The sequence below is a fragment of the Ovis canadensis genome, chromosome 4 (assembly GCF_042477335.2).
Source record: "Ovis canadensis isolate MfBH-ARS-UI-01 breed Bighorn chromosome 4, ARS-UI_OviCan_v2, whole genome shotgun sequence".
Classification (NCBI taxonomy): domain Eukaryota; kingdom Metazoa; phylum Chordata; class Mammalia; order Artiodactyla; family Bovidae; genus Ovis; species Ovis canadensis.
Genome location: NC_091248.1, coordinates 25,056,791 through 25,070,956, shown reverse-complemented (window position 1 = coordinate 25,070,956; position 14,166 = coordinate 25,056,791). Strand labels below are relative to the sequence as shown.

At 38.0% G+C, this 14,166-nt stretch overlaps 1 protein-coding gene across 1 annotated transcript in view; it reads right to left on the bottom strand.

Annotated features, from left to right (window-relative positions):
- The window catches only part of VPS50 (VPS50 subunit of EARP/GARPII complex), a 137,898-nt gene that overhangs the window by 102,214 nt on the left and 21,518 nt on the right, over positions 1 to 14,166 (bottom strand). The window contains exons 3-9 of the mRNA XM_069587413.1: positions 12,473 to 12,595; positions 11,082 to 11,153; positions 8,849 to 8,902; positions 7,986 to 8,056; positions 6,892 to 7,009; positions 6,772 to 6,807; positions 4,895 to 4,977 (exon numbers count right to left, since the gene is read on the bottom strand). Of these exons, the coding sequence (XP_069443514.1) occupies positions 4,895 to 4,977; positions 6,772 to 6,807; positions 6,892 to 7,009; positions 7,986 to 8,056; positions 8,849 to 8,902; positions 11,082 to 11,153; positions 12,473 to 12,595 (557 nt within the window). The remainder of the gene's footprint in view (positions 1 to 4,894; positions 4,978 to 6,771; positions 6,808 to 6,891; positions 7,010 to 7,985; positions 8,057 to 8,848; positions 8,903 to 11,081; positions 11,154 to 12,472; positions 12,596 to 14,166) is intronic.

Sequence of the window (14,166 nt, the reverse complement as noted above, 5' to 3'; positions counted from 1 at the left end):
ACCACTGAGACACCTGGGGAGAGAAAGTACTGCTGTACTTGTACCTAAAGGCTATACTCATTATTCTATGATTTAAGGGTCTACAACCTACAATTTTCTTTCAACTGCTAAGATCATCATCTGAGGGGGGAAAAAAGGACATTTTAAGATTATCAGAAATTAAATACAGCTGTCTACGTTAAAATGCAGTACTCAAAACTAGTTCAGGTGGTGCATGAACTTTTTGGTGCATAATCTAGCATGCTCCAAGATTCATTCAGGCAGTTTCTTTCAAAGGGAATTTTAAAAAGCAGTAAAGAAGTTTTGACTTTTAGTAACTTTTCATGAAACTAATCTAGATAAATTTCAAGTGATAAAGAAATTAAATGCTTTATTCAGGCATACTTCAAGATAAACACACTCTGACTCCTATTCCTGATCAATCCTAACCATATAACTCTGTCATGCTGAAACACAGCACATTAAGCTAGATACCAAATTACTTGGTACTTCATGTATTAAACTACACAGTCATGTAACCTGAATTTATTAGGTATACAGTCAGTGCCTTTTTATGCAGAAGCAAAGTTGTAAATTCTTTTTCTACTTTCAGAATCATAAGAATTCACCCTCACTTGTTCCATGTAATCTACTCCTAAGGCCACAGAGTCTCTGCCTTCTATCAAATATTTTATTTCCAATAAAGGAGCAATGTGATTAGGAAAGAAGAGAGGAACATATAATCTACTAAGGAAAAATTAAGTGTATGAATAGACCCACTGTACAGATGAATTTGCCTGCAACATAAAAACAAAAACACCAAATATTACCTGATAATTCCAAAACACTTGGAATTGTGGAATGGTTCTCTTAAAGGACACTGCTAAGAAAAGTATTTCTTGACTCTCTAATCATTAATAGGAATACAAAATAAATTTAAATGTTAAAGAAAATGACTGTGAATTCAGTTGGAAATTAATTACTATTCTATGATTACCAGAGTGTCAAATGATTTTTCACTTTTGAATCACTCAGATCTAAGCAAAAGATTAAATTTTGCCTTTGGCTAAATTCACAGCTCCAGGTAAATGGAAAGAACATTTAAAGTGCTGGTGAATTATGTCTGAACCAATGAGAGAGCTCAAGAACAGGTTCAATATTGACTGTATTCATAAGGCCAGAGGAAAAAGAGAAAAATGAAGAAAATGCAGAGACATTACTTTGCCGACTAAGGTCCGTCTAGTCAAGGCTATGGTTTTTCCAGTGGTCATGTATGGATGTGAGAGTTGGACTGTGAAGAAGGCTGAGCGCTGAAGAATTGATGCTTTTGAACTGTGGTGTTGGAAAAGACTCTTGAGAGTCCCTTGGACTGCAAGCAGATCCAACCAGTCCATTCTGAAGGAGATCAGCCCGGGGACTTCTTTGGAAGGAATGATGCTAAAGCTGAAACTCCAGTACTTTGGCTACCTCATGGAAAGAGTTGACTCATTGGAAAAGATTCTGATGCTGGGAGGGATTGGGGGCAGGAGGAGAAGGGGACGACCGAGGATGAGATGGCTGGATGGCATCACTGACTCAATGGACGTGAGTCTGAGTGAATTCCGGGAGTAGGTGATGGACAAGGAGGCCTGGCGTGCCGCGATTCATGGGGTCGCACAGAGTCGGACACGACTGAGTGACTGAACTGAACTGAACTGAAGAAAATGCATAGAATAAGAAAGGCCCATCTAATTAATAAACACAAAATTAAAAGGAAATTATTAATGGAATAAAATTCCTTTCATTTTTGTGGACTCAATCTCTCCTAGATATCAGTTAACTCTATAGCTATATCCTAAATCATATGATCTATAAGAAATGAAGAAGCTTAGGTTCTCCCAATTAGGAGCAAATGGGTGACCTAAGAGGTGAAGATTCGAGAAGGGGACTGAGTTAGGCAGGACAAGGAAACACCGCTGTGTGTGGAAGAGAAGAATCGTTGCTGGAGGGCCTGTCATCACCACCAAGCAATTCATTGTCACTAAATTACCAAGTTAAAAACACAATTCTAACAAATTGCCAGGAAACCTAAGGTAAAAATCCCACTACAATGAATTCCTTAGGACATTTCAGTGTGTCTGTGCATCTGTTTTTATCTAATTCCAGAATATGCCAACCTTTTCCTATTACTGCCTGCATGACTCAGACATGTAAACACAGCATGACCCTTGCATTCTGTACATCTAAAACGATGATCAACTTATATCATCATTACAGATGTTTCCATTTCAAAACTTTTCACCAGGTGAGATAAGTGTAGTCACACCTCCTCCACACATCACTATATACCTAAAAGTGAAAAAGTGCTTAGAGGCTACCTCGTGCCTGAAAAAAAACCCAAATAAGGGTTTCTTTCAAAAACATTTTTTATAGCTAACTCTCATCAAGTAAGATACTTCCTTTAACAAAGCTAAAGTAAACATTGCAATTGATGGAAAAAATAAAGTATCAACATGTCATCTCAGTTTCTTGCCACCAGATGTCCACATTCATTCTTTCCTATTATAAAAGAACAGTGGACCTTTTCAACGTCAATCTCTTCTGTAATCCCTACAAAGCCTTATTAGGATGGTCTCTCTTCTTCTCAATCTCTCACTCTTTCCCACTGATTTTCAAACACAGGTTTCTCCCTCTCAATTCCACATCTTTCCTCTTTATAAAATTTCCTCATCCTGTACTGACTCAGACGGTAAAGCGTCTGCCTACAATGCGGGAGACCCGGGTTCGATCCCTGGGTTGGGAAGATCCCCTGGAGAAGGAAATGCCAACCCACTCCAATTCTATTGCCTGGAATATCCCACGGACGGAGGATCCTGGTAGGCTACAGTCCATGGGGTCACAGAGTCAGACATGACTGAACGACTTCACTTTCACTTTCATACTTCAACCAAATCTGTCCCCAACAAGGTCAACTCTGATTTCTTTGTTGCTATAAATACAATAGATAATTTCAGTCCTCATTTTGCCTGACATCTCTGCAACAAAGAACTTCATCACAATACCCATAATCTCATATCCACAACCCCACATCCTCTCATTTAGCTAAACTCTCCTACACCTCCTTCAGATCCTCCTTAGTCTTGACTCCTAAGCAGAATTAGATCCCAATGCTTCCACCATATGCTCAACTTCCTTCTCTCTAAAGCCCCATCTTACTTGTGCCTACCTCAATCCAAGTCCATCTTGAAGACCAAGGATTATACTGATTCTGTGATTCATCACTATACAACCAATTCCAAAACAAAGCACCTGGCATATAATAAGCATTCAATAGATTTATAGCTGCCTGAATTATTTTAAGCCAACCAGAAAGAAACTTAGAATATGAAATTCTAACAGATATATCATCACGAAATGAAGCAAATGGTTGTTATGCTTCTTCGGGAGCCAGAAGGCCCTGCTAGAAATGGTTCAAGTATATTCACATACTAGAGCTAATACTTTATTCATCCAACCTAATAAATATAAATGACATAATCAAGTTTTTAATAGTAACAGTTAATCACTGTCAAAATGGATAAAATCCAAATATCACTGGTGCTACTCAACTATGTGTTTCCTAATCAAAGAAAAAGTATGTTGCTTCAAAATGCATAATCCTAGAGAAACAAAAACCATGAAAAATATCATCTCTAGGGGGAAATATCCAGTTACTCCATACCCAGTAGAGATCTACGTGTGAGTATATTTTAAAAAAAATTAATCCAAAGCTGTACTCTCTCTATCACAATCCTTTCATCTTTTCAGTTACAAGGAATCAACACCTAGAACATCAGGGCATCCTGCTCACTGACAGCTGGAATCTCCATACATGAGAGACTAACAGGCTACATTCTGTTAGTCATACATTAGGTTAGTACGAAGTTAATTTGAAACTGGGCTTGCCTGGAAACCTCGCTATTTTCCTTAGACTGTATGTTTATTTTCGATGGTTTCAGAGGAATGACAGAAATTACACATGAGGATTAGAGCCCACCCCTACCCCTGTGAGGTACTGTCACAGCTAATGCAAAAGCTTCATTTTAAACAGGTCAAAATCCATTTAAAAAGTGAGCACTCAGAGCAGAAGATACAGCAGCTATTTTCAAACAGCACATTTCACGAACAAACAGAAGATGTAATACATTAACAAACAGGAGATATAAAACGTTAATTACATAATCACTTAAATATTACAAAGACGACAATTACATAAGCAATCACATCGCTTTTAAATTTTCCAAACGAATTCTTATCATGATGAGCCAACAGTTGAACCATCTGGATCTGAAAAACAAACTGTGACAACACTCTCAATATTTATAAGCTGGGCAAAGTTAAGGAGGAAGAATTCCCAAGAGGTGCAATGAAGACAGGAACAGATGAATTTATTCTCTACTACTGCATAAAAATGAAATCAGTAAGACTGGAAAAAATATGAAAAGAAGAGTTACAATGATGTCACAGGAAACAGGATTCAAAAGTATCTATCTGATCTTTCAAACCTTAAGAATTGTTATTTTACTGTGCAAGTGAAAAGTGAAAGGGAAGTCGCTCAGTCGTGTCTAACTCTTTTTGACCCCATGAACTGTAGCCTACCAGGCTCCTCTGTCCATGAGATTTTCCAGGCAAGAGTACCAGAGTGGGTTACCATTTCCTTCTCCAGGAGATCTTCCCAACCCAGGGATTGAACCCAGGTCTCCCGCAATGTAGGTAGACGCTTTACCATCTGCGCCATCAAGAAGTCCTATTTTACTGTACTGTCCATTTATAAACAAGAAAGCTAAACTAGGATACAGACTTAGTAATTGTCAATGTTTATTAACACTGTATATTACACAACTCGTATATTAAAACTGATGGCAGAGTCAGCTTTAAAAATTTGACGTTAGCTTACCTTATGCAACTGTAATGTTTAAAAGTGCTGGCAGCTTTCTGACATTCCAGGCACAGCTGAATAGCTCCTGGATAGTCTTCCTCCTGGAGAGAGCAACAACAGAAGTCATTAGGACGGAAACATATTTCTTAAAAGACTCTGAAAAGGGGCTTCCCTGGTGGCCCAGTGGTTAAGACTCCGCCTTGCAATGCAGGGGACCCGGGTTACATCCTTGGTCCGGGAAGATCCACATACGCTGGGCAACTAAGCCCATGCACCACAGCTACTGAACCTGTTCTCTAGGGGCCCTGAGCCACAACTACTGAGCCCACAGTACTAAAGCCAGCGCCTAGAACCTGTGCTCTACAACGAGAGAAGCCAAGGCCGTGAGAAGCCTGTGCGCCCCAACTAGAAAGTAGCCCCACCTGTCACAACTAGAGAAAGCCCACGCACAACAATGAAGACCCAGGGCAGGCAAAAACAACAATCATTTTTAAAAGCCTCTGAAAAGGATAAACCTCGGTTCACACTCTATCTAAAAGTTACACTACCAGAAAGCTTTCATTCTTCTCAAAGATTATAATACCAACAACAGATAAATAGTAAAATATGGCAAAGCAACTAGCTCCAGACCTAAAATGTAGCATGGAAAAAAATACGTTATGCCCATAAATACACAGTAATAGCCCTCTGAGACCATGACATGTGAGTAAAGCCTACACAGAAGTATAAGCTGCTTCAGAGAGAGGGAGTTCTTTAACTGTTAACGTATCTTCTTTCAGTCGTGTTTATATAAAAAATGTTCCTATTTTATTCTACTTGCTATCAACATTCAACAGTTTTACCATCAATGAATCCATAAATATTCTTAAATACATTTGGAAAATAAGGTGAAATATTCATTAATGGCCTCAGGATATTTTTAACACCTGAACAGAGTAATTTACTGCCAAATTAATTTTTCATATGGATTTCTTAAACCATAGTTTAGTGGTAATAGTTTAAAAGTAATACAGTGATTAAACAGAAAACCATTACAAAAAAAAATGTTCCTTAAGTTCATATCTAAATTCAACAAAGGCAATTCAAACCATAGGGGATGCTGAGATCATGACAAAGTACCTACCTAAAGGTGCTTGAGAATTATGGGGAAACACACGTAACACATTAGGCCTTGGTGAACCTTGTAACAGAAGTATATAAAAATGCTAAGAAAGCCATTGAAGAGAAAACAGACGGCTCACTCAGAAAATCAGTATATATATGAGGGCTTCCCTAGCGGTCCAGTGGATAGGAATCTGCCTGCCAATGCAGGGCACACAGGTTCAGTCCCTGGTCTGGGACGGGCAAGGCAGCAAAGCCTGCGCGCTTGCATGCCACAACTACCAAAGCCCACGCATCTAGAGACCGTGCCCGGCAACAAGAGAAGTTACCACAACGAAGAGTAGCTGCCATCTGCCGTAACTAGGGAAAGCCCTCGTGCAGCAACAAAGACTCAGCACAGCCAAAAATTTTTAAATTAGTAATTAAAAATATATATGTATATATATGAGATACCAAAATAACTAATACATGCCTTCTTCCTCAAATTACTACTTTATGTTACATGCAAAAGGTAATTTCATTGCTATTTGGGCCCAGATATAATGGAAACATACTGAAATTAACATTCCTACATTGCTTACACACTGAACATTCCCCCCAATAAATTTTTCTGAATGAAGTCTATCATGTCAATAGAAAAAGATGCACAAGAGTAGAAACAGTAAGGTCCTTTACTGTCTAAAAATGCTCTTTACACCATACACCAATGTGAGAAAAATGCACATCTGAGTTTTTTTCACAATAATTCTCTAATATTATGAGGAGCACCAAACTTCCAAGCCTTGTAAACTTACCTCCAGCATTTCACTTAAGCGGACATCTGTTCTTTGCTGAAAAATAACAGAAATGCAAAGGTAAAACCTGTTTCAACCGTAAAATTAAGTTTTAATTTTTAAAAAGGAACTGGTATATACCAATGTTTTTATCGTTCTCAGAGATTTCAGAAGTCCAATCAGCAACTGACGTTTCCTCTGATTTGCAAGGAGGCCTAAACTAGCTTGAGTAAAACCTTCCTTTGCAATATTCAAGTGTCTGTAAAAGTGAGCAATAAATAGTTCAGTTTCTCTAGAATAAGAACACTATACACACAAAACAATTAGGCAGTTAATGAGACAGTATCCTGGACTGCTCTTAAAAATGGGGATTGTGAGTCCTCTGACCGATTGAACAGATTGACCCATCTGTTCAATAGCTCAAAATAAACCAGCATTACCAGAGTGGTAGGTGGTCTGCTACCAAACTTCAAACTGTTACTAGTTCATCACAAGAAAAGTACAGAAATTGAGAGCAAGCATTTAGAAACACGTAGAGCAAAAGTTGACGAAACAATTTTATGCTTGATGACTCTAACCAAAAAAATTTTAAACACACAGAGCCAAAGTTGACATGGTAATTTTATGCTTAATGAATCTGATAATAGAAAAAATGAAACTGTATTTTATATGTGTTTGTCTTTTTTTTTAAATTTATTCTAGCAATTTGTTTTTATTGCATTTTATAAAAACAACAATCTGTAACATGTTGAAAATTAAAGAAAAAAAAAAGGCTGGTCCTTCACCAAAGATGACAGTTTTAGAAGCACTGATTTAAGCAATACAAAAACACTAATATTTGGGGACTTTCCTGGCAGTCCAGTGGTTAGAAACTTCACCTTCCAAAGCAGGGGGTGTAGGTTTGATCCCTGGTCGGGGAACTAAAATCCCATATACCTCAGGGCCAAAAAACCAGAACATAAACAACAGAAGCAACATTGTAACAAATTTGATAAAAACTTTTAAAATGGCCCACATTTAAAAATAAAAAAAAAAAACTAATATTTTTAATCCCTAACTAGGTTTTAAAACATTTCCCACACACCTTCTTAGGGCAGTTTATCGATCATTATGTAGGTTCAGTTAATGAATGGCATTCTAGAAACCACAATCATAATTTTAAAACTCAATTTTCCAAGACAGTTTCTCTTAAATGTTATTTAGCTTAAAGAACAAAGCATCATCAAACACAATACCTTCTCCCATTGGTGCAGATAACAGCAGCTAACTGAAGACCTGTTTGTAATGAAGTAACTCTTTCAAGTTCCTATGGAAAGACGAGGTATAGGTTACTGTGCAAGGCATTTTATTTTTCTTTCTTATTGATATGGTTCTCTAACAAAAACTTTAGTGGGTTTCAAAAGAAGCCTGCTTGATAAGCAAAGTAACAACAAAGATACCTGAACTTGTACACTGCTGGTATATTTTTCATAAAAATCATTTTAGATAACTACTTTGAATTGATTTTCATCATGGCATGTCACAAAATATTTAGGCAGGATTGCTTGTAAGGAAATCTAGACCCACCCTCTTTTAGATGGGCATAAATAAATACTAATGATATATTCGTTTAAATGTTTCTATCCAAGAGAACTTCATAAGATAATAACAAATACGACAAACGTGACTTGTTTGCTAAGATGCTTTTACAGTGAATGGCTTCGTTTGAACACAGATATCTCAGTGCATTCTGAAGTCTCTGCTTTTTTGATGAAAAGGCAGATTCAAAGAGACAGTTCCAATTTTATCATATTTTAAAGGCAGAATGACCCATCACTGTTGATGCTCTGAGTTACAAAACACACAGAAGCAATTTTCCTTGGCTGTTCTCCAGTTAGGAAAACCAAACAGACCAGAGTTAGATATAAAAACCCTTTCACTTCTCATAGTTTGGTGAATTCCCCACATGCGAGGGAAAAAACCATATACAAATACAACCCAAATACAGTTAATATGTTGCTATAAACTACAGACAAAAGAATAAATATTTCAAATTCCAAGCATAAGTCACTCAAACATTTTTAATATTTTACTTTAAAAATAACAAATATTATCCTACCTTGACATAAGCAGGCTGTTTTTCAAGGATTAAATCTGCTACTTTTTTAGAGACCTAGAAGAACATGCAATCAAACAAAGGAAATAAAAGACAAAGCCTCATGCTTCCTATTACATTTGACATTTAAAGTTTTAGCAAGAACATTCAACAGGGCTTCTCAATCACTCCTACAGCAGATTCTGGCATGCTAAGGCCACACACGTCTCTGGCCATGAGTTTAGTAAAAGAGGTACAGCACGCAGCACAATACTTGGTCCTTAATAGAAACTCAATAAACGGTCATTATTACTGTTAATAACATGAGTATCATTATTTGATTATTTGATTTCACTAACATGTGCAAAAGTCTATCCGTCTTTAAGGGTACCAGATTTGCTTTCAAAAGACAGACTTCTTAAGATAAAAAAAAGGTTAAACTATTCAATTTATGGAAATACTATCTGGGAAACAGAAAACATCTTTGTCCCCTTTAAACTGTTTGCAGTGCACAAGAAGACAAACAGCAATTTGGTCCGCTACTTCTGAAAAACCAAAAATGTGCTTTTTGGAGTGCTATGAAGGTACCAAAGGTTTCTTGGTCAGTTTCATGAATAACGAGAGTGTATGCAATGTAGAACTCTAATGATCGGGAACACAAGTTTCTTCTTTCACAATCGCAGGGGCCTCTGCAGCACTGCACTGCAGGGGTCCCATGACCACAATGACCGTGACCACGCGGAGGGGCACGGAAGGCAGTTAGTGACCATCTGCTCAAGAAACACAATCGTATCCCCTGCCCCAACGCGGCTGAGGACAAACCACTACACACGCATTCAACTGCTACATTCATTCTTTCAGGTTTCCCTAATCTGCTCTGAATTCGGGCACATCTGTTTAGACAGGAACTTGTAGAGATGTACACAGACAGAAACCCACTTAATCTTACCAAATCATTTTCTGAGTCATTCGTTCATGCATTTGTGTGTGTTCATTGCTTTTTTTGTTACGGGTTTTTCCATTTTTCTTGTTTTAAATAGACCATATTGCTATTGTCAGCTTCCACGGCACCAGGCAGTGTGCTGAGTGCTTTTCTTGCATTGCCTCAATTAGTAATTAGGACAATCTACTGAAATGGGTGACACGTTTCCTTATTTTCCAGGGGGTGTAATCTTAGACACAGCAATAATTCACCCGCAGTAAGCTGCAAGGTCACGGTTCAAGGCCAGGTTGATCAAATTCCAAAGGCCCCTGTGCTACATGGCCCTTGTGGTGGGATTCATTCCCAAAAGAATACTACCACATGAGTTACAAAGGGGGGGCGGGGTACACATTAAAACACGCTGAGACCAAAAGGCAAAAGGTGCCACCATCCACTGAGCTCAAAGTCTCCAGAACAGCAACACGCTTTTACTACACAACCCTCTGCTGCTGAGGGCCCTTCCCCACGCTACTGCTACCAGGCTCTAGGAGATCCCAGCACCGACTGAGGCCTCTGGATATAACACAAAAGATACGGAAGTATATCTTCCTTTATTTGTCTCAGCCATTTTAATTTAAGATATGATCTTTAATAATACATGTATTAAAAAATTAACAAGACTACTTACTACCATTATTTAATCTCCTACAGTACAGTCTGGGTTTTATAAAAGGAATTCAGCCTAACGCAAAGAAAATAGAAAATCACAGAATTTTACATCATTAGGTCAAATGCAGGTCTAGCCCACTACTTCACAAATGACACAAGAGATTTAGCAAGGCAAACTGACTTGCCCAATGTCACACAATTAATAGTGAAAGCAGTTCAGACTTTCTGAATCTTAACCCTGTATTCTCTTTGGACCTTTCGACTAGAAGTGGGAACCTCTGCTCTGATATAATAACATTCTATCTATCATAAAACTGTGGGTTAAAAAAAAAAAACTATGGATAGCAAAGTCACACACCATGTGACAAGGAGCAATCTAAGCGGGTACTTAGTAATTTGAAAAAAATAAATTCAAAATTCTTTCATCATGTTCAGGATTCCAGAGAAAGAATACCAAGTTCTAGAAGCAAATCTATCCAAGTAATATGAAGGGAACTGAATAGTAAATTTGAATACATATAAATGTATCATCTGAGTCAAAGTCATGTCAAATAATAAGATTTGTTTAAAACGTTAGTGTATTAGTGAAACCATAAAACCTGTAAACATTACACCTCTCTGTTGTGTTTCCTTTACAGTTTTGTCAGAAATGTGTTTTTTACTTACTGCAGCTTGCTGTTGTTTCAATTTGTCTCTGTACTCCTCTAATTCTTGCAAATTGAGAACAGGAGGGAGCTTCTAAAAGGAAAAATCCATAAATAAAGAGTGAAAACAAAATCAATAGTTTCACTTCCTGCACACCTAAGTCAGGAATTACAATCTGTCACACCCCACTCCTCCCATCCTCCTAACCTCCGCACTAGACCCCAGACACCAGCCTGCATCTGCGGTACTAACCCTTTGGGGTTCAAGCTCCACCCTCCCTCTGCTATCTCCACTGCCACCATCTCCAACCTCCTGGGAATCCCACTCCTGTGGGGACTCTTGGCCCCTAAGCTGGGAAACTGTGCTTCCAGTGCCTGTAACAGGAGAATGCGAGAAAGTTCCTAACCCTAATTCCCCACTCTACCAGCCACTAGTATCTCCCTATTCATCCACGAGAGAACTCAAAACCTACTTCCCCTCTGAAATACTATGAATGGAAATTAACCCCTACATGTGTAGTGTGATAGTGATGGTTATTTGAAGACACAGATTATACATACTCCGGAGAATAGTGTGAAAGTGAAAGTGTAGTCGCTCAGCTGTGTCTGACTCTTTGCAGCTCCATGGACTGTAGCCCGCCAGGCTCCTCCGTCCATGGGATTCTCCAGGCCAGAATACTGGAGTGGGTTGCCATTCCCTTCTCCAGGGGATCTTTCTGACCCAATGATCGAACCCAGGTCTCCTGCATTTCAGGCAGATTCTTTACCATCTGAGCCACCAGGGAAGCCCAGAGGACAGTGTGGGAACTAACAAAAATGCATGCCGTGGTGAAGATGGGGAAATACCAGGTTAGACCTCCAGTCTCAGTCAACTGGTGATGAAACTTCCAGATAAGCTGGGTGCTAACTCTAGGTACTACATATGCAGCATGCATGCATACAGCATTTGGTTTCACCTAAAACTCGAATTTCACTATTCTTTTTTTTAATTCTTATAAATTTAAAATGCCAAAGTTATAAACATTATGGCACAGGGGTATTTATCACAACTGAATGATGTAAATATACTTTCATGATTAAAAGTCTCAGAGCTTTCCTAAACATATTTAGCCAACGCAAAATAAGACAGAGGCAGTACACGAGCATAATTGTGTGCTGAGAGTTAAAAACGAAAAATACAAAAATGTTTCTTGGGCCAATATCCTATAGCTGCACTTAACCTTACATTTAAAAAAATAATCTCATCTCTTTGTGACAATGTTGAAAGTTCACTTAATCACAATGTGGTTACCACAGATCAGTCCTAGTATCAAAAATAAATACAATGATCCTAAAAACCATTCATATTTCACTCACAAATTTAAATCACTGAACAAAATTGGCTTTAGATAGGTTTTAATGAATTTTTTTTACCTCCAGTTCATATTTAACAATATCAAATGAATCTGTAGAAAAATACACTTGTTCAATGCTATTAATTAGTTCTTGTTCAGCTTGAGGGTCACTAGGTTGTTCTCGGAGTTCTCGGAATTCCTCCTTCAAGGGAAAACAAAACAAAACAATTATAGCACTTGTAGTTGCTATAATTCTATCCGCACAGAAATAATCGTCTGTCTTGAGCCTGACAAATCTCCTGGGAAACACTGACCAAGGAGACAAACTGACAGGAAACAAGAAGAAAGTTTGTGTAAAGTTAGGAAAAAGTCAAACACTAAGAACCACCCATCTATTGGAGGAAAATACTAGCCAGCTTGAAGATTCGGATTTTATTTTCAATTCCTGGTGTATCAACTAGTAGTTGAGACAATTCAGATGCTAAACAAAAAGAAAAAAAGGTGACTACCTAGTATCTATCATATATACACACAGTTTCTTCATCTCAAGTGTGCTAGTCGCTCAGTCGTGTCCGACTCTTTCTGACCCCATGAAGCCCCACCTGGCTCCTCTGTCCATGGAATTCTCCAGGCAAGAATACTGGAGTGGGTAGCCATTGCCCTTTCCAGGGGATCTTCCCGACCCAGGGACTGAACTCAGGTCTCTGGCACTGCAGGCAGATTCTTTACTATCTGAGCCTCCAGGGAAGCCCTCTCACAACAGATAACCAGATAACATTTCAATGGCTTTCAGGTCACAATCAGTATTGGAACCCTGAACAGATTTTCTGCTGAAAATCTCACTGCTCGGCTAAGAAAAACTTGTTCCACAAAAGGTTCACAAGGGACTTCCCTAGTGGTCCAGAGGTTAACAATCTGCCTTTCAAGGCAGAGGACTCAGGTTCAACCCCTGGTTGGAGAACTAAGATCCCATATACCAAGGGTGGGGCAACTGAGCCCAGGAGCTGTAACTAGAGAGCCTGCAGGTCACAATGCAAGATCCTGAGTGTCACAACTAAGACCCAATACAGCCAAAAACAAATAAATAGGTAAAAAAAGAAAAAAAAAAGGTTCACAAGGTTCCTTCTGTACTCCCATGAGGCTTCCTTCAAAGCGTACTGATACTATAATTGATGAACCGATTATGAACCTAAAGCTCTGACAAACTGCTTGCTTTCTAAAGATACATTATGGGCCTTCTATGGATATGCAACCATAAAGAGCTTAACAGACAAGTCCTTATCCTATGCAAGTTCACTGCATAATTGGATAAAACTTCAGTTAACTAGGAAATTTCAATAATACAGATACCCACTCTCTGCCACATTTATTAATCAAAACATTGTTACAAACATATAATTTAATCATTTGACTTTATTCAAATTGATCTAAAAGATTTAAGTACACAAAAAGAAATCCATATTTAAAATCATTTCACAATCAAAATAATATCTCACAAAAACTCTTAATGAATCACTACTAATTAAACATACAAAAATTATATGGTTAATTTGAGGACCAAAGTTTCCAAGTAGAGACACTCTAGATTATTTTTTGCAGGGCATAGTTTTCATTTGTAGAAAAAAAAAAAAAGGAAGAGCCTAGCTTATATATCTTTAAGATTTTAATTTATATCTCAAATTTATACAATTACTATAAAATTATTTCCTCTCAGTAGATCCAAGCTAAAAGAAGATATCAGAGCAATAAACCTGAAACTTAAGATAACAGTTA